Source organism: Talpa occidentalis, unplaced genomic scaffold, assembly GCF_014898055.3.
Source record: "Talpa occidentalis isolate TD23 unplaced genomic scaffold, MPIMG_talOcc4v2.1 talOcc4.2, whole genome shotgun sequence".
Classification (NCBI taxonomy): domain Eukaryota; kingdom Metazoa; phylum Chordata; class Mammalia; order Eulipotyphla; family Talpidae; genus Talpa; species Talpa occidentalis.
In genome coordinates this window covers 19,551,815-19,569,113 of record NW_023602073.1, presented here as the reverse complement: position 1 = coordinate 19,569,113, position 17,299 = coordinate 19,551,815, and the positions used below count along the sequence as shown (strand labels likewise).

General features: G+C 45.8%; 1 protein-coding gene and 5 non-coding genes across 6 annotated transcripts; 3 read left to right on the top strand and 3 right to left on the bottom strand.

Moving 5' to 3' along the window:
• Nucleotides 1-2,790: 2,790 nt before the first annotated feature.
• On the bottom strand, nucleotides 2,791-2,863 carry TRNAK-UUU (transfer RNA lysine (anticodon UUU)). Its single transcript has one exon. It is a non-coding gene; the product is annotated as a tRNA-Lys (tRNA).
• Nucleotides 2,864-5,886: 3,023 nt separating this feature from the next.
• TRNAM-CAU (transfer RNA methionine (anticodon CAU)) lies at nucleotides 5,887-5,959 on the bottom strand. Its single transcript has one exon. It is a non-coding gene; the product is annotated as a tRNA-Met (tRNA).
• A 743-nt stretch (nucleotides 5,960-6,702) lies between these two features.
• On the top strand, nucleotides 6,703-6,784 carry TRNAL-AAG (transfer RNA leucine (anticodon AAG)). The gene has a single exon. It is a non-coding gene; the product is annotated as a tRNA-Leu (tRNA).
• Nucleotides 6,785-8,681: 1,897 nt separating this feature from the next.
• On the top strand, nucleotides 8,682-11,011 carry LOC119251882 (ataxin-10-like). The gene has a single exon (XM_037519157.2). It carries the CDS (start codon nucleotides 8,701-8,703, stop codon nucleotides 10,132-10,134), a length of 1,434 nt encoding a protein of 477 aa, XP_037375054.1. The 5' UTR covers nucleotides 8,682-8,700; the 3' UTR covers nucleotides 10,135-11,011.
• A 1,598-nt stretch (nucleotides 11,012-12,609) lies between these two features.
• On the top strand, nucleotides 12,610-12,681 carry TRNAQ-CUG (transfer RNA glutamine (anticodon CUG)). Its single transcript has one exon. It is a non-coding gene; the product is annotated as a tRNA-Gln (tRNA).
• Nucleotides 12,682-13,071: 390 nt separating this feature from the next.
• On the bottom strand, nucleotides 13,072-13,178 carry TRNAL-CAA (transfer RNA leucine (anticodon CAA)). Its single transcript has 2 exons — nucleotides 13,141-13,178; nucleotides 13,072-13,117 (listed from the first exon to the last, which is right to left on the bottom strand). It is a non-coding gene; the product is annotated as a tRNA-Leu (tRNA).
• Nucleotides 13,179-17,299: the final 4,121 nt, after the last annotated feature.

Here is a 17,299-nt window from a genome sequence, read left to right as displayed (position 1 = left end):
AGATCTAAATATCTACTTTGCATTTGTAACACTGATTCTGTCACAATATATTAACTTCAAGCAATGAGACAAATACCAGCAACAAAACATGCTCCCGCTAGCTCTCCAGGACTTTAATTTGAAACATGGCTTTTATGTTTGTCTTTGGGGTTTGCACAAAAATTTAAACCTGTGGGCCAGGTTCACCATGCTGAACCACGGTGATACCTTTTTGACAAGGAAGGAGGGCAAAGGCAGAGTGAGGTTCAAACTAGGGGCCCCACTGTCTACAGCATGAAGGAGGAGACTTTTTATTACAGCATAATGTTAAGATTGTTCTATTTTATTGTTGGCTGTTGTTCTTAATCTTACTGTTTCTAATTTATCAGTTAAACTGTATTTCATAGGTATGCATAGGAAAAAAATAATTTCTTTTTTTTTAAATATTTATTTTATTTGTGTATGGATACAAGAACTGGGGGTGCAGGCCAGAGGTGTGGGGGGGGGGTGAGAGGATTCACCAGAGACAGGTTAGGAAGCAGAACAGGCAGACTGACTGAAATACAGTGCTGAGGGAGCAGTGGGCAAGGCAGGAGATGTCTGTTAGCTCCCTGGCCTGGAATTGAACTCATGTTCAGACAGCTCTTCATACTGCTGAGACTTAACACTTTGTGCCACCAGGGAGGCCCTAATTTCTGTTGTTTTAAGGCACTTAGTTGGTGGTGATTTGTGATTTCTTTTTTTTTTTTAAGATTTTATTTTATTTATACAAGAACTGGGGTACAGGCCAGAGGCACAAGAGGGTGAGAGGATTCACCAGAGAAAGAGTGGGTAGCAGAACAGGCAGATAGACCAAAAGCACTGCTGAGGGGAGCAGTAGGCAAGACAGGAGCGAGACAGTAGAGGTCTGCTGCACCATGTGGATATCTCCCTGGCGGGCCAGGATTCTAACCTGTGCTGCAAAGGCTGTGAACAGTGCTGCACTCAAACCGCTGCACCACCAGGGAGACCCTGTTTTTTATTTCTTCACAGCACTTATTATTATTTTTTAAAGACAATTTTTAAAGGTTTTTATTAGTAGTACTTTTATTTTTTATTTTTTAAAGATCTATCTATTTATGCATACAAGAGCTGGGGCAAAGGCCCGAGGTGTGTGTGGGGGGTGGGGATTGGGAGGGTGAGAGGACTCACCAGAGACAGAATGGGAAACAGAGAAGGCAGACCAACCAAAGCACACTGCTGAGGGGAGCAGCAGGCGATTCAGGAGAGGTCCCCTGCACCATGTGGGTTGTGCCCTGGCCGGCTGGGTATCGAACTTGGGCTGCAGAGGTAGCAGATAGCTTCATAGACTGCATCCTAACCCCTACCCCCTCCCTGTGCCACCAGGGAGGCCCCACAGCACTTATTATTATATGAAGTTGCCTTTTATTTGTGTTAACCCTCACCTACTTCCCCCACTCCCACCTCCCCACTAGATTGCAAATTTTATGTGTGTCACCACTGGGTGGGTTTTATCTACTCTTGCACTTCCAGAGCTTATAACAGCATCTGACAGGCAGTAAACATGTGTCAAACAAATCATTCCATCAGCATATTCATTTTTATTCTTTTCCTTCCATATTCCCCATCTCTATCTTACTCTTGGCACTCAATGTTTTGAAATTGAATTCATCCTGGAGGTCAGGTCTGCACTAGGCACCACAGGCCAATCCCTGCACCACCCTGAACACAGTCTGGGCCTTGGGCTGCTTCTATTTCAATATAACTCTCTCAACAGTTGGTTTTGATGCAGACTTAGGGAGGCATATGGTTGGGGACATCTTAATTGTGCCTTCTGAACCTTCAGCCTCTGGCTCCAGGAACAACCATCCATGAAATCATTTGAGAGAGGTCAAAGAGTGGAGTGGCTGCTGATTCAGACAGCTGCTTAGAATATGGTTGCTCCTTGCAGAAGACATTGTTATTGAGATCATCTGTGCCTCTATTTTGTAGAATCAGAAACTATTTTTATCACCCAGACTTTTCCAGACTCACAGGTCTGCCTCACAAAAACCAAACATCAGAGACATTCCAAGTCAGATAAACATATTATAGCCATATAGTCTCTCCTATGTAGCAACCAGGTAGATACCACATCGCTTTAGAATGTTGCTTTTGTACCTTTCATCAGAGTAATGGAGCAATAAAATAGTAACAACTATGATATCAAACAATGATGATCTGATGCATTCACCACCAAGAAACCAAGTCGTCAAGTTTACTTAAAATCAAGGTGGCTCAGATGGTCGCCCTTTGGCAGAAATGGAACATGGAGATCTGATAATATCATGCTATTTCCTTACAGTCAGAATTTTCAATTCTATGTAATTTTCACTCTTGTTGCCTTTACTGAACTTGGATATCTAGAATTGCCTCCCCAGCCACTCTTGAGTAGATCATTTGTGTTTCACTCTTAGAGAACAGATGGCCAACCACGTCTTTTGCAAAGATGATGTAATAACTTCACTCTGACTTGATGTTTGTAGTTAAATGAAATTAAATGGTAAAGGACATGGTTCTGGCACAAAACTGTGTATCTAAGATGTTCCTTACATGTTCATTCTCATCAAAAAACTTGGAATCATTTCACTGGAAGAGGCCATGGAATCCAGATCACTATCTTTCTTATATTTGTGTTATTTACACATTGGTGAGGTAAAAATGTCTGACTCTTTTTGGTTGGTTTTACAACCTATACAATGTGTCCTGTCCTGATGAAATGATGTATGTTTTTCAGAAGTGAAGAGCTAGAGGCTAAAATTACAGGTGAAGCGCCTGAACAGGGACTTGAACCCTGGACCCTCAGATTAAAAGTCTGATGCTCTACCGACTGAGCTACCCAGGCCCCTGTTAGTGGCTCCTCTCTGTGTACTCTAGTGTGAATAAAAGTACCCAGATAAACTCCTTAACTTTCTTTTTAAATTCTCTCCAAATTCCTCTTTCTTATTCCCAACCCTATCCCTGCTCTTTCTCTATAGCTTGTCTATTTCTGCCCCCAGCACATGCTTTAAAGAAAATTAACTCCCATCCTTAGTTAATGTAACCTAAACAATATCTTCTCAAAGACACATTATAACCAGAGACAATCATCTAAGCAGTCTTCTTCATTTTCAAAAACTGGTCTACAGGGTCTGCCCAGACTATAAGAATACCTGACACAAAAGACTCTCAATGAGTGGTTATAGAAATCTTGAGCAAGGAGCTCTGCTTTGCCCCTGGTTTACAGCAGTGGTAGTTTACCCTTTAGTAGGCAGTTGGTCATTAAATGAGGACTGACATCAGACACATTTAGACAGTGATAAATGCTCCCAGAGGCAAGGTACAGGTTACAAGAGGTTTAGAGAGACAAAGTATAGTCTCATGACCTGAGTTTCCAAAAGAAAGGAGATAACACAAATATGCTGGAATAGTGTCTGGGACATGATGACAGTGCAAGGAAAATTAAGAGCTAGCATCACTATTACTCTTTTTATTGCCAAGCAAAAGATTTGGTTGTGCCACTTTAAACAAATGACTTACTTTTTGTTCCACTTACCTCTCTTGAATCCCACAACAGAAATTTCTTCCCTCACAGGTTGAGATACACACAATGATAGCCAAGTGTGATATTTCTAATAAGTGACTATTTATGCCACAATTTGAAACTGGATTTAAGGTGGTCTACACAGCTACACTATAATAAGATAAACTACTATTAGCTCCCCAGCCCACACCTCCGAGAGTCGGATTCAGAAGGGAGGTGATAAGAGAAGACCTCTCCCAGAAAGTGATGTTTCAACTCAGAACCAGACTTAGAAGTAATCCATTAGGCACTGCTGCTCCACTGTTTCAGGAAGAGCCAAGAGTCACTGTCAGTACTCAAAGAAGGTCTGAGGTGCTTGAGATAATTGGGGGAACGTATATGGATGGGGTGGGGGTCGTTGGTGGACAAGGCAGGGACACACCAGAGACTGACAGGCTTGGAGGCAATGGCTAGGAGTGCAGAGTGCAAACAAGTCATCACCCCTGCAGCAATATAAAGTCACTGGGGAGTTGAATGAGGGAGGAAGTACATGATTGGGGAGGTTTCAAAAAGATTATACAGGTTTCACAAAAAAACAAAACAAAACAGGTGAGAGGATTTGAAAACACAAATTAGGCCACAATATGGATTTTAAACCTGGATAGTAACTGTGTGGCAGGAGAATGGGGGACATTTGGAAAGAAGCAAAAGATTTGGGCCTGAGAGCATAGGGGCACAGGAGGTGTCAAAGTCATTTCTTCCTCTTAGTATTTCATTTCCCTAGTAAGTTCTTTCCTGAAAAAGGCAGAAATAAAATAACAGGAAAAGGCACTTTGGATCTTTAGAGAGATATCTGGGAAGTTGGCAGATTTGCTCTGCTCTGAAACCCCTGCAGCTAGCTCTGCCCTGTGGGCCACCCCTGAGTGATCAGACAAAAAGCAAAGAAAATCTGGAGAAGTCATCTTCCCAGCAAGTCAACATGGAATGTGTTCAAGGGTCCAGAATTCTAGAATAATGTTCAACTGATTACATTCAGATCTCATAGGGTGGCTGTTAGGCCTCCAGATTTGCAGATTCCATCTCAGAACCATCTAATTAGAATATCCCAATCATGAGACCTGGAGAATCAGTATTTTATTTTATTTTATTTTTTATATATTTTTACATCATTTTTCATTTTTGCCCACTGTATGCATTTTCATCTTGGTTATATTCCCCATAAAATTCCCACCCCCACCCCCTTATTTTAACCCTAATCCCTCATCCCCTTCCCCCAGAATCAGTATTTTAAATAAAACTCTCTTAAGTGATTGTGTTGTACAAATTTAGAAATCCAAATAGATTTTATCTACTGCTGTGTAACAAATAATGCCAATCAGTAATTAAGAAAAATGTATTGCACATCATATTACTTACTGTCCACATCTCCAGCACAACTCTATGCACTGCTCCATCTCAACCAGTAAGTTTCTTCACCCTACTTTTTATTTATTTATTTTTTGTTTATTTATTTATTTATACTAGCACCACCGGGTACAGTCAGAAGCGTGGGAAGGTGAGAGAATTCACCAGAGCCAGAGCGGGGAGCAGAACAGGTACAAGGACCGAAGTACACTGCTGAGGGGAGCAGCCGGCAGCAGGAGAGGTCTGCACATCATTCTTCACCCTATTTTGTATTAAAGACAATGATTAAAAGATGACTGGATCAAGAAGATGTGGTCCATATACACCATGGAATATTACTCAGCATTCAAAAAAGATAAACACATGCAATTTGCAGCAACATGGATGGAGCTGGAAAGGATTATGCTCAGGAAAATAAGCCAGAAAGAAAAAGAAAAATACCGGATGGTCTCACTCATAGCAGGAATCTAGAAAACTTAAATAAGGGACCAGGAAAATGAATAACTATAAGAAAGAAATTATCAAAATCAACAAACAACTATGAACCATAGACACTCTATGGGGGTTGGGGGGCGGGGAAAGGAGGGCTTGGGTAAAAATAAGGGGATTGTAATTGTATGGGGAATATAAAAATAAAATTTAAATAAAAAAAGACAATGATTAAGTAAGTATATTTTAATGGCTTTTTTTTGAAACCTAGTTTTATTTACAACTGGTATAAGATAAGCTGGAAGAATTTTGGAGTATTTTATTCTTAGTGAAAGATCATTAATTTGTAACTGAACACTATTACATGGTTGGGCTAAACAGCAAATGACCCGTTCAGTCACATTAAGGCAATTTCCTCGTGTTAAAAAAGAGAAATAATGGCGTACGCTTTTACACGAAAACAGAAAAAGGACAAAGATTTTTAACTTCATTATCTTGTTTCTTCCGAGTTGGGAAGAAAAAAAACGTTGCGTTGCCCCCTCTGAGGTTCGAACTCAGGACCTTCAGATTATGAGACTGACGCGCTGCCTACTGCGCTAAGGAGGCAACTGGCTCCCAACTTTGAACAAAGCCCCTTCCAAGATCGCTGGGGAGCAGAGTCATTTCTAAATTCTCTGACTCAAGAGTATTTCCAAATAAGGCGCGATGGTGAGCTAATTCGTATCTAAAACATCCAAAGTTGGGGGTAGCAGAGACGCTCAGGAGAAATCAAGGGCGAGCACCCGGCACCCAGCACGGTCTCGGGAGGGCTGCCGGGCAGGCTTCGGGAACAGGAGCGCAGGTGAGTCCTGCACCGCGCGGGCAGCACACGCCGCGTCAACCCGCAGGACGGTGCCCCCCTGGGGAGCGTGGGGGGCGCTCTCCGGGGCCAGGCGCCCGAGCGAGGCAGGACCGCGGCGGCGCTCGGGGTGCTTCCCTGGTTTCCTCCCGAGGGGCGCCGACTCAGGCCGAGCTGCCGGGCTTGCGCGCCTCAAGTCCCGGGGCTTGCTCCCCGCAGTGAAAGCCCACTTGGGGTGCACCGCGTGCCCCCGAGCTCTCGGCGTACGTGACCCTTTCCCCGTGTGGGTGATAGAGGGGAGGGAGCCTCCTCCAAGGCCGCCTGCGGCGTTCCTGTGCGGGGTCGACTCGGGAGCTGGAGGAAAACGAGCGCTGGGCCGCCGGCGGGTCCGGGGTTCGGGGTCCGCCCCCGGAGGGGCCGCGGTGGGGGCGGCGAGGAAGGGGTGAGTTGGGCAGAGGCGGGAGCCAAGTTCAAGTTGGGGGAAGTGCAGGAGACTGTCCAACCTACGGGTGGTAGCGTGGCCGAGCGGTCTAAGGCGCTGGATTAAGGCTCCAGTCTCTTCGGGGGCGTGGGTTCGAATCCCACCGCTGCCAAGTTTTTTTTTTTTTTTTGGCGTCCGATGTTATTGGTTTTGTGGACAGTTCTCCCAGGACCCGCGCTTAGGCCACTTTCTCTCCTCCTCCCACCTGTGTTTCCCTGAGGCTAGAGATAAGACCCATAGCTGCCACCCCCCAAACTGTCCAGCACACGATGGGCCTTGCATTATTTCAGTTAACAAGAATGCGTTTCCACAGCCCGGAAGGATCACCACAGAACAGACTTCATTTCATTCATTCGTATCTTTTCAATTTTTTTATTCGAGTCCTACTTTCTTAGCAGCTATTTGTTTCATCTTTCAGTAAATGATGGACGAATGAATGGCTGTCAGTTTCCCTGAATCGGCCGGCACCTGGAGACAAGCCCTGCTCAGCCGCAATTCTCACCCCGCAGTCTTCTCAGTTCATAGTTTGACCCTAATTACCTTGATCTGAGCTGTGGCGACTCTACCCCAGGCTCCCCGACTGGTCCCTCAATTGCCCCTCACGTCGCACCCACGAAAGTCTCTCTCGCCGCCCCGAGCAGACCTTTCTTGCCCTGGACCCCGTCTGTCTCCCGCCCTCAGTGTCCCGTCCTCTAGGCGTCTGCTAGGAATTTGCTTCTGGAAGCCTCTCCCTTCATCTCTCCCTGAGAATTACAATCAGGCGCGAGGCTGGGGAGAAGGGGGTGGGGGCTGCTCTGGCGCCTTGCCAGGAAGACAAGCATCGGGAGCAAAAAGGCCCCAAACTGACACAACTTCTGGTGGAAAGAACGAGCCTGGACTAGGAAGGACATTTTGGATACCTCGGTCCCGGGGCCGTGTTCCCGAGCAGCAACCGTGTACCCGGCGCCCCGGGGACCCGAAGGACACGCGCATTCCACACGGTTCCCGGTGGCACCGCGTTAGAGCGCAGGGCAGGAGAGACGGTGATTTCACTCCTGCTGGGATATTAGAACGAGGGCACGTTCACTTCATGAACTCAGTTAAATCACTGAATTCACGACTTCATGAATGAGTCGTTTTCAACCCCCAGCCATAGATACAGGAACGGGAAAAGGCAACCTGCTGCGAAGTGCAGCCCGGCCTTCCCGTCCTCTGCCGACGCTCCGCGCCCCTTAGCTGGGCCTCGCCGTGGGCGCGCCTGGGGCGCCCGACCTCTCCACCCCGCGCGGGCTCGAGCGCTCGGTTGTCCGTGTTTCCTCACACTTCGTGCACTTTGTCAGACCCAGAATCATGTTCCTCTTGCTTCCCCACATCATGAAAGCTAAATAAAGATTTGAGGGCGATCCACTCCTCCCCACTGTCGCGATAAGGGGCGCGTTCGCGGCGCCGCGCTCTCCCGCGGGGTGGTGGAGGGCTGGAGACGCGCCTCCGGCCGCCGCTGCTCCTCCTCCCGCCGCTGCTCCTCCTCCCGCCGCTCCTCCTCCTCCCGCCGCTGCTCCTCCTCCCGCCGCTCCTCCTCCTCTCCGCCGCTGCTCCTCCTCCCGCCGCTGCTCCTCCTCCCGCCGCTCCTCCTCCTCCCGCCGCTGCTCCTCCTCCCGCCGCTGCTCCTCCTCCCGCCGCTCCTCCTCCTCCCGCCGCTGCTCCTCCTCCCGCCGCTGCTCCTCCTCCCGCCGCTCCTCCTCCTCCCGCCGCTGCTCCTCCTCCCGCCGCTCCTCCTCCTCCGCCGCCTCCTCCTCCCGCCGCTGCTTCTCCTCCCGCCGCTCCTCCTCCTCCCGCCGCTGCTCCTCCTCCCGCCGCTCCTCCCCCTCCCGCTTCCCTAACTCTACCTCCTCCAGCCTCTCTTCCCGCTCCACCTTCGTCTCCCCCGCTGCCCTCCTCCCCCGCCCGTCCTTCTCCGCCCCGCCTCGCCCCTTTCCGCCCCCCCTTCCTCCTCCTGCTCCCCCTTGCGCAGCAACTCGGCTCGTCGCGGCGCGAGCTGCAGGCGGCAAGATGGCTGCGCCCAGGCCCCCTCCTGCCTGGCTGTCGGGCGTCCTGGTGCAGGTCCCCATCCAGGACCTGGAGGCTCTCCGCGCGCTGACCGCGCTCTTTAAGGAGCAGCGGAACCGAGAAACAGCGCCTCGGACGATCTTCCAGCGAGTCCTGGACATCTTAAAGCGGTCTTCCCATGCTGTGGAGCTGGCCTGCAGGGATCCGTCCCAAGTGGAGCATCTGGCCTCCAGCCTGCAGCTGATAACCGAGTGCTTCAGGTGTCTGCGAAATGCGTGTATAGAGTGTCCCGTGAACCAGAATTCAATCAGGAACCTGGATACCATTGGCGTTGCTGTGGATTTGGTTTTTCTTTTTCGTGAGCTGCGTGTGGAACAGGAATCCCTGTTGACAGCTTTTCGCTGTGGCCTCCAGTTTTTAGGCAATGTGGCCTCACGAAATGAAGATTCCCAGTCGGTTGTTTGGATGCATGCTTTTCCAGAACTCTTTTTGTCTTGCTTAAATCATCCAGACAAAAAAATCGTCGCCTACTCGTCAATGATATTGTTTACATCCCTTAATTCTGAAAGAATGAAAGACCTGGAAGAAAATCTCAACGTTGCAATTGACGTCGTAGACGTCCACCGAAGGCAGCCCGAATCAGAGTGGCCCTTCTTGATTATTACCGACCATTTTCTGAAATGCCCGGACTTGGTAAAAGCTATGTATGCCAAAATGAGCAATCAAGAAAGGGTTACATTGTTGGACATCATGGTCGCCAAAATAGCGGGCGACGAGTCCCTGATCCAGGATGACATCCCTGTGTTTCTGAGCCATGCTGAGTTGATTGCAAGGGCTTTTGTGGATCAGTACAAGACTGTGCTGAATCTGGCCTCGGAGCTGCATACTGAGGAGGAAGAGGAGGCCCAGGCCACAATTAGGCTGCTGGATGTCCTGTGTGAAATGTCAGCTAACACTGATCTGCTCAGCTACCTGCAGGTCTTCCCTGACTTGCTGGAAAGAGTGATTGATCTTTTACGACTGATTCATGTCACTGGCAAAAACACCACAAACATCTTCAGCACCTCTGGCTGCCTGAAAGCAGAGAGAAATGTCTCAAATATGGCTGAGGGGTTTAAGTCTCATCTCATTCGTTTGATTGGAAACCTGTGTTACAAGAATAAAGAGAACCAGGACAAAGTGAGTGGACTGGACGGCATCCCCTTGATCCTGGACAGCTGTGGCACTGAAGACAGCAACCCCTTTCTGAGCCAGTGGGTAGTGTATGCTCTCCGAAACCTCACCGAGGACAACAGCCAGAACCAAGACTTGATCGCAAAGATGGAAGAGCAAGGCCTGGCAGATGCCTCGCTGCTTAAACAGATGGGTTTTGAGGTGGAGAAGAGGGGTGGCAGGCTGATTCTGAAACCTTCCACTGACAGGCCTCAGCTGGAATGAACTCTGCACCCAATTATCTGAGTTTTCGGGACCTGTCTCGTAGAATTTTCATCTTCTGCAGCATGTGAAATTGCAAGTGTGTGAAGATTAATAAGTGCAAATTCAGGAACCCATGAATCTTTTAGATAATAGGTAAAAGAGTTAAATTTGTATAAGCTTAAAAGTGAAAGTACATGAACATTCTGTTGTTGTTTTCTTTAAAATGTAACTGTCTGTTTTGCCTCCCCCCCCTCCCATACACTGAGTTTAAGTGCTATATTGTGCTTTCTGTGGCAGCAAATAATAAACTCTCTCATTGAGAGCCCATCCCTTATTTGGCTAAAATAAATATTGGTGTCTTATTTGGCATAAATAAATATTGGTGTTAAGTTTCAATGAATGTCTACATGAAAGACTATCTTCCTCATCTGTGAAGTGAGCAACATACACAGAACTAAAAAGCTAGGAAGACCCTGAGATCTGCTGTTTTACTTAGGGTCATATGTCCTTAAACCCCATTTCTTTTCTTTTAATTGAAGCGACATAACATTATGTGGTTTCAGACATACAGACATGTATCAACGTCAGTATATACTATGCTATGCCCCTTAGAGCCCTGTTTCTCTAGGACACGCCAACTGAACTTGTCCTGGACTGCTGATGATATTGCTCCTTCTGGATTCAGCTCTGCTACCCGGTGACTCCAAACCCTCAGCTCAGATTACCAGGGAACAGATTGTTTTTGGGCTCTAGGGTCCAATCATCTCTCCCCCAATGATTCCCTTCAGTGCTTTTCCTGTTTGCCATCTCCTTGAAATATTTGTGAAACAGCCTTGGACAAATCCAAGGTAAAGGTGCAGCTTTCTGAACTCCAGACTGAACAATAAATAAAACAACCCATGGCCATCTGTCCTATTTTTCCTGGTATTTACTTACTATCCTCTCCTGGAGGGTAAATGTGCTCAGGATGAACAGTCAGCCATGCGCCTTCCCCCTTACCTATTCCCAGAGAGCATATAATTGAATTCTGAGCTTCTGAGTTTCTGGTATCATTTTAAAGCCAGTGGGTACTTTTCTTTTTCTTTAAGGAGTAAGGTTGTGGCTCCTGAAATAAAAAGTATGCCATCTGTGCCAGGGAGGAAAGATCTGGTCCCTTATTCAGCTGGATTTGAGCTATCTTGGTCCATGAGAATGGAGTGTTTATGTGTATGGAGAGAGGAGTAGACACTTAGAAGAACTTTATACTCACCTGGCCAAAAGTCTTTGAATTTCACCACTTCTCACTTCCCAAAGATAATATTCAATTCAATTCATATTTTTTGATGAGCTACGTTGTGGTGGGCACTTTGCTTAGTTGGCACCACAACAGAAGATGCATGTCTGAAATGGATTCAGGTGTTCCTGAGCAATTCTGACTCAGGAGACTACCAGAGACACATTAAGGATAGATGACCAATAATGAATATGTAGATCCACTGAGGAAGGAGTTTGGAAGGCAGCTATGCTCACCATTATATCACCAAGGCTAAAGAAGCCATTAGCAATTGAGTATTTCTCCATGCTGAAGTATTTCATGCTACTTAGATGATCTCTTTGTTATATGTTGCTTTGACAGTTACTAGGTAAATAATCATGTCACAATGTAACAAAAAATGATTCTGCCCAGCACTGTGACACCCTCTCGCCACACCTGAGCACACCTATATGTGAAGCTGGAAGCTGGGGTCTGGAGAGGCAAACAAACAAGAAAGCTAGAACAGTTGTCTCTTTGCACTTGTCCCATTTAGCCTATGGAGTGAAAACCTAAAAGAGGCTGTCCCACTAGATATTCGCTCACTCCTCCATTCCCTCATCTGTTCCTCCCTGTGCACACAGCGAGCATTGAATAAGCTACTTTGTATCAGGCCTCCGGTGTCCAGGAGGAATGAGATCCCGTGGTGCAGTGAAGGCATTTAGGAATGGGAAGACAGTTTTAACTTTCAAGCCCAATATAAAAACAAACCAAGAAACTCCGAAGGGGTCTCAGGAGCACCTGCATGCAGGTAACCTAGAATGAAAACCTAGAGTGAAGCGGTAGAAAAAAGGTTATACGTTTTCTTTCCTCGTCTGAGTCACGAGATTAGAATCCAATTTGCCTTTGGCTAAGTCGAAAATATTCTCGGATCAGGACCCGGCCCTGCCCCTGATTTGGGCGAAAGGAAACCTGGAAAGAAGACGCGGTGGAAACTCGGTGACAGCCCTTCCCACCTGTGTCGACTCTGCCATTGCCCTGCGGCTGAGAAGTGCAGAGATTTTCCGCCCGGAGGGGGGAAGGGGAGAATAATGACCCGGGGATTTTTTTTTATAGATCAATTAGGGAAAAGAGAAGTATTCTGTTTAAAGTGATATTTCATTTTCTGTTGCATTAATTTCAAGCGTATTAATTTAAAGGGTGGGGGGGGGAGATACAAGGGAAGAGCTGTCAGATGGACCGCAGGTTCGAGCAGCGCCAAGGCGGGTTCCATGGTGTAATGGTTAGCACTCTGGACTCTGAATCCAGCGATCCGAGTTCAAATCTCGGTGGAACCTTTCCTATTTCTGCTCATTTTTGCCTTCCGATCACTCTACTTTCGATTCTAATACTTTGAATTTTGATAGCTCAGGCAGTGCGAGAGGACACACAAGTACGGTGTCAGCGGTTCTTATGCTCGGCATCAGGCTGTGATCCGTGTCTCTGTCCATGTCGCTGTTGTCACCAGAATGATTTTCCTTCAAGGGCCCTCCAAGTTAATGTGCATGCAGGAAACGCGCCTTTAATGAAGATGCCAAAGTGCTGTGCCGAACGTGATCCGTGATGAAAGAGCGACCAGGAAAAAGTAGGAAAAGGCGGTGGACAGACCTCATTGAAGGGCCGTCATTTTTGATAGAATGGGAAAGGAAAAGGTAGAGAAGCGAATATTTTTTTAAAAGAAAATAATGTGTCAGAAGTGGGATTCGAACCCACGCCTCCATTCGGAGACCAGAATCCTCTACATGAGGAAGACAGAGCTTGAGTCTGGCGCCTTAGACCACTCGGCCATCCTGACACCCGGCTCACTTTTTTCCCCTAAATAAATAAATGCTTCTAGGGTGATGATCCTGTGGCCACTACGTGCCATCTGTCCTCCTGGCTGATAATTTTATTACTGTGGCCTGAGCACTGGACACTGCTCTGCTCACAATGCCTCAGTAACCCTCAGATGAGCACACAGAGTTTGTGCTCCACAATTTTATCACCATTGCTCTCCCAGATCCGTGGATTTATCTGCTGAAATTTATCTGTAATGCCTGTCCAATTTCTTTTCACACATTCACTCTCAGCATTAGTCAAATCCTCCCCAAAGTTTACTACTTGCTGCTCTTCTAGGCAGTCACAAAGGACTCCAGGTGGGTAAAAAAGAATGTTAGCCTTGGGGTCAAAATAAGGGGTTGCAATTGTATGGGGAATATAAAAATAAAATTTAAAAAAAAGAGTGTTAACCACACAACAAAAATAAAAGTTGTAAATTGTGAAAAAGAAATGTTTGAGGAGAAAATATGCTGGGTGAGCCCTTGGTTTCTAACCCGTTGTAATCTCATCTCGACTGCCTACCTACTTGAACTTTTCCTAACTTTCAAATTTTCTCTAGTATATTTTCTGCTGAATAATTAATACATGCTTGCAGTAAAAATAGACATTGCAAAAATATATAACCTAGAAAGTTAAAGTCATAATCTATCCTCCCTCCCAGGTCTTCCAACACTTCACACCCTGATTAATTTGGTTTATACTCCTCAGACATTTTTTCAGTATATACATTAGTATATTGTATTTTTTCTTTATATCCCCAAATTAATTTGGGGTAGAATTTTTATTTTTTATTTTATTTTTCAAAGAGTTATTTATTTATGCATATAAGAACTGGGGTATAAGCCAGAGGTGGGGGGGGTGAGAGGATTTCCCAGAGAGAGTGGGGAGCAGAACAGGCATATCTACTGAAATATACTGTTGAGGGGAGCAGCGGGTGAGTCAGGAGAGGTCTGCTGCACCATGTGGGTAGCTCCCTGGCCAGCTAGGGATTGAACTGGTGCTGCAGTGGCTGGCGATAGCTTGACAGCGCTGTCTTTAACCCCCATGCCACCAGGGAGGCCCAGCATTTACTTTTTTATACCCCCAAATTAATTCATCCTATATAATGTACTATAACTTTCTTTGGAGGTAATACTAGTTTACAACAAGGCTGTGTCTCAGAGAATCAAGTGAGGAAGTCTCTATAGGGAAGAAAGAAATGTGGGGACATACAGAAGTGGGGAGAGTTTCAGCATTTTTTTTTTGAAGATTTATTTATTTATGCATACAAGAGCTGGGGTGTAGGCCAGAGGTGTAAGGGAGGGGTGAGAGGATTCACCAGAGACAGAGTGGGGAGCAGAACAGGAGGAATGGCTGAAATACACTGCTGGGAGGAGCAGGGGGCGGGACAGGAGAGGTCTGCTGCACAGTGTGCGTCACCTCCCTGGCCGGGCATCGAACTCATACTGCAGTTGCCGTGATAGCTTCATAGTGCTGACACTTAACATCTTGCACCACCAGGGAGGCCCAGTTTCTGCATGCTTGTGTACCGTGGGTGTGCAGGCAATCTAGGGTCAGTTGATGACAAGACTATTGATCTATTTCTATAGAAGTTGTTCTTTTCTGTGTTGTTAATTAAAAACCACCCTGTGTTCCTCAGGCACTGATGTTATCAGCATCCTTCCCTTCATTAGGCAGCTGGTCACCATGGCATTGGAGAAGTTAGTACAGTGGCTTCTAAGGCTGGGGACATGTCATTGTTCTTGGTTGACGTGCCACTTTAGTGCATGCATTCTTTTTAATGACATCTTAACATTGTAGCATGGGCCATCATTTTAAAATTAATACACTTGGGTGGTTTTTTCCATTGTTTTCTTTTTAACTACACCGCTTCTCACTCCTAGTTTTTCTCACATACACTCAACTAGATTTTTCTCACATAGTCACAATTAGATTTAAAAACTAGATACAAATAGGAAATAAATCTGAGAAATCACAAAATGAGCACTATTTTACAATGGAAGTTTCCAGAAGCTGTGGTGGAATGGACAGACCATGATTACAAAATGCCATCTTCTCTCATGCTTCTTTTCCACTTAGAAGAAATTGCAGAGCTTATTTGTAAAGGGAACAATATTTCTCAAAAATCAAAATTTCTGAAACAAATCTTATTTACTCAGGCAAAATCATTTTTATCATTTGAAATTTAAAATGGAACATACACTTCCCTATGCAGAAAGGAGAGCTTTAACCCATTCGAGTCTGTTTTTTAAAAAAATGTGTTTGGGATCGTGAAGACCTGCATATAGTACAAAATTCAAAAGATCCACCAAAATTTTATTCCAAAGCAGAAATGCTTCTGCGTTACTAGGAATCTTTTTACCATTTCTTTGCAAAGTGATCATATTTGTTACTTGTGGACCTAGTGCTACAGGGCAAATTTTGGGGCGGTGGGGGTGGCACGGGCGGGAAGGAGAGACAGACTGGCATGACTAGATTTGTGAGTCCTCACCCAAGACTTAAAAATACAGGACCAAAAAAAAAAAAGAAAAAATACAGGAGAAGATCCAAAGCAGACACACAGAGAGAAATTTTTTAAAGATGTAAAAGGGTTGATTTACATGTGGATTAAGTAAAAGGGAGAGAAGACAAAGAAAATGTATGGTCTGGCATGCAGCTGGGCATGGTCTGTCCTACCCACAGATGGCACTGGCTGAGCAGTGACCGGGTACAACTGGAAGTCAGCCAAGAAGAAAGCTCAGCCTTTCTGTGTTCTCTTTTAAAGTCCCCATGGCTGCTCTGCTCTGCCCCCAGCTCCCAGCTGTTCCCATTCAGGAAGTCAAGAGTCCAGCAAGCTCTACCTTCTGCCATGGAGTTGGCTATGAGCATAACCCACTGACCTGAGGTTGTTCCTCTTCCACTAGGGATCCTCTCAGCCTTGGTTTCTGCAGCCCCTCCCCCAATCATCTACTACCTCCACATTAATGAGACAGCAAAGGCAAGAAGCTAAGAGGGCTGCAGTGTCTCCTACTTTATCACCTTTTACAAGATTCCCTAAAGCATTCTTTTGGGCTACAGTAAGATGAATCATGGAAGACGTTTTACTTACACTAAGCTTGAAATATTTCTGATATTTTACTGAATATTTTCTCATCTATGTTCATGGCATTTGTATAATGAGGAATTTGGCCTCACCTGAAGAGATGTGACCTATGCTCAGGTAACCTCTGAGCACGGAAATTTCCCTAGTGTAGGAGTGTCTGTTATTCCTGTTGTGTTCCTCAGAGCACCCGGACAGTTTATCCTAAAGATATGATTCTGCCTGGGACACAAAGATTTCTCTGGTCTACTTCTTGGAGGATTTTTGACTCTTGACTGCTGGAAAATGCTGGAAAATGGAGAGTTGAAAAGATGAGGACCAAGAAGGCTTTGGCCATGGCCATGGTACACATATTATTTTGAGTGCTTCTGGAAGGAAGAGTGAAAGCCAAGAGTCAAAAGGAGGCATTTCATTAAAACTCTGTGAAATTCAGGTCACAAAGAGTGCTGATTCAGAGCTGGTGACCAAAACTGATAACAAACTACTTCATAGCCATCTCATTCTCTTCCTTTTTTGCTTACAAACCTATATTTTTATCCAACTTTGCAGTGTACTCAGGAAGAGTGCACTTCCCAAACTTCTTTTGCAGTGATTGATGATACTTACATAGAAGTTGTTGTGGAGTAGATGAGTCTTCTGAGCAGGATCTTCCAAACCAGTCTGATGATTTGTCCCAGTTTGTCTGGAGCATTTCCTGATTCTACCTGCTGCCCTGGAATAATTGTTAAAAGCATCCTCTTTCTAACTCATCAGTGCTCAAGTTCGAACAATGAGTTAAATGGTCTCATTTAAAAAAGGGGGGAGTTCACTCACTTGTGACAGGTGACCGTTACCCTTCCTACATACTGTCTGGATTATGAAACTCCAGCAGCCACCTAGTATTATGATGACCTTGAAAGCAGTTTTTTTTTAAGATTTTTTTTATTTATTTATGCATCAAGAGCTGGGGTGTAGGCAGGCCAGAGATGCGGGATGGGATGTGTGTGTGTGTGTGTGTGTGTGTGTGTGTGTGTGTGTGT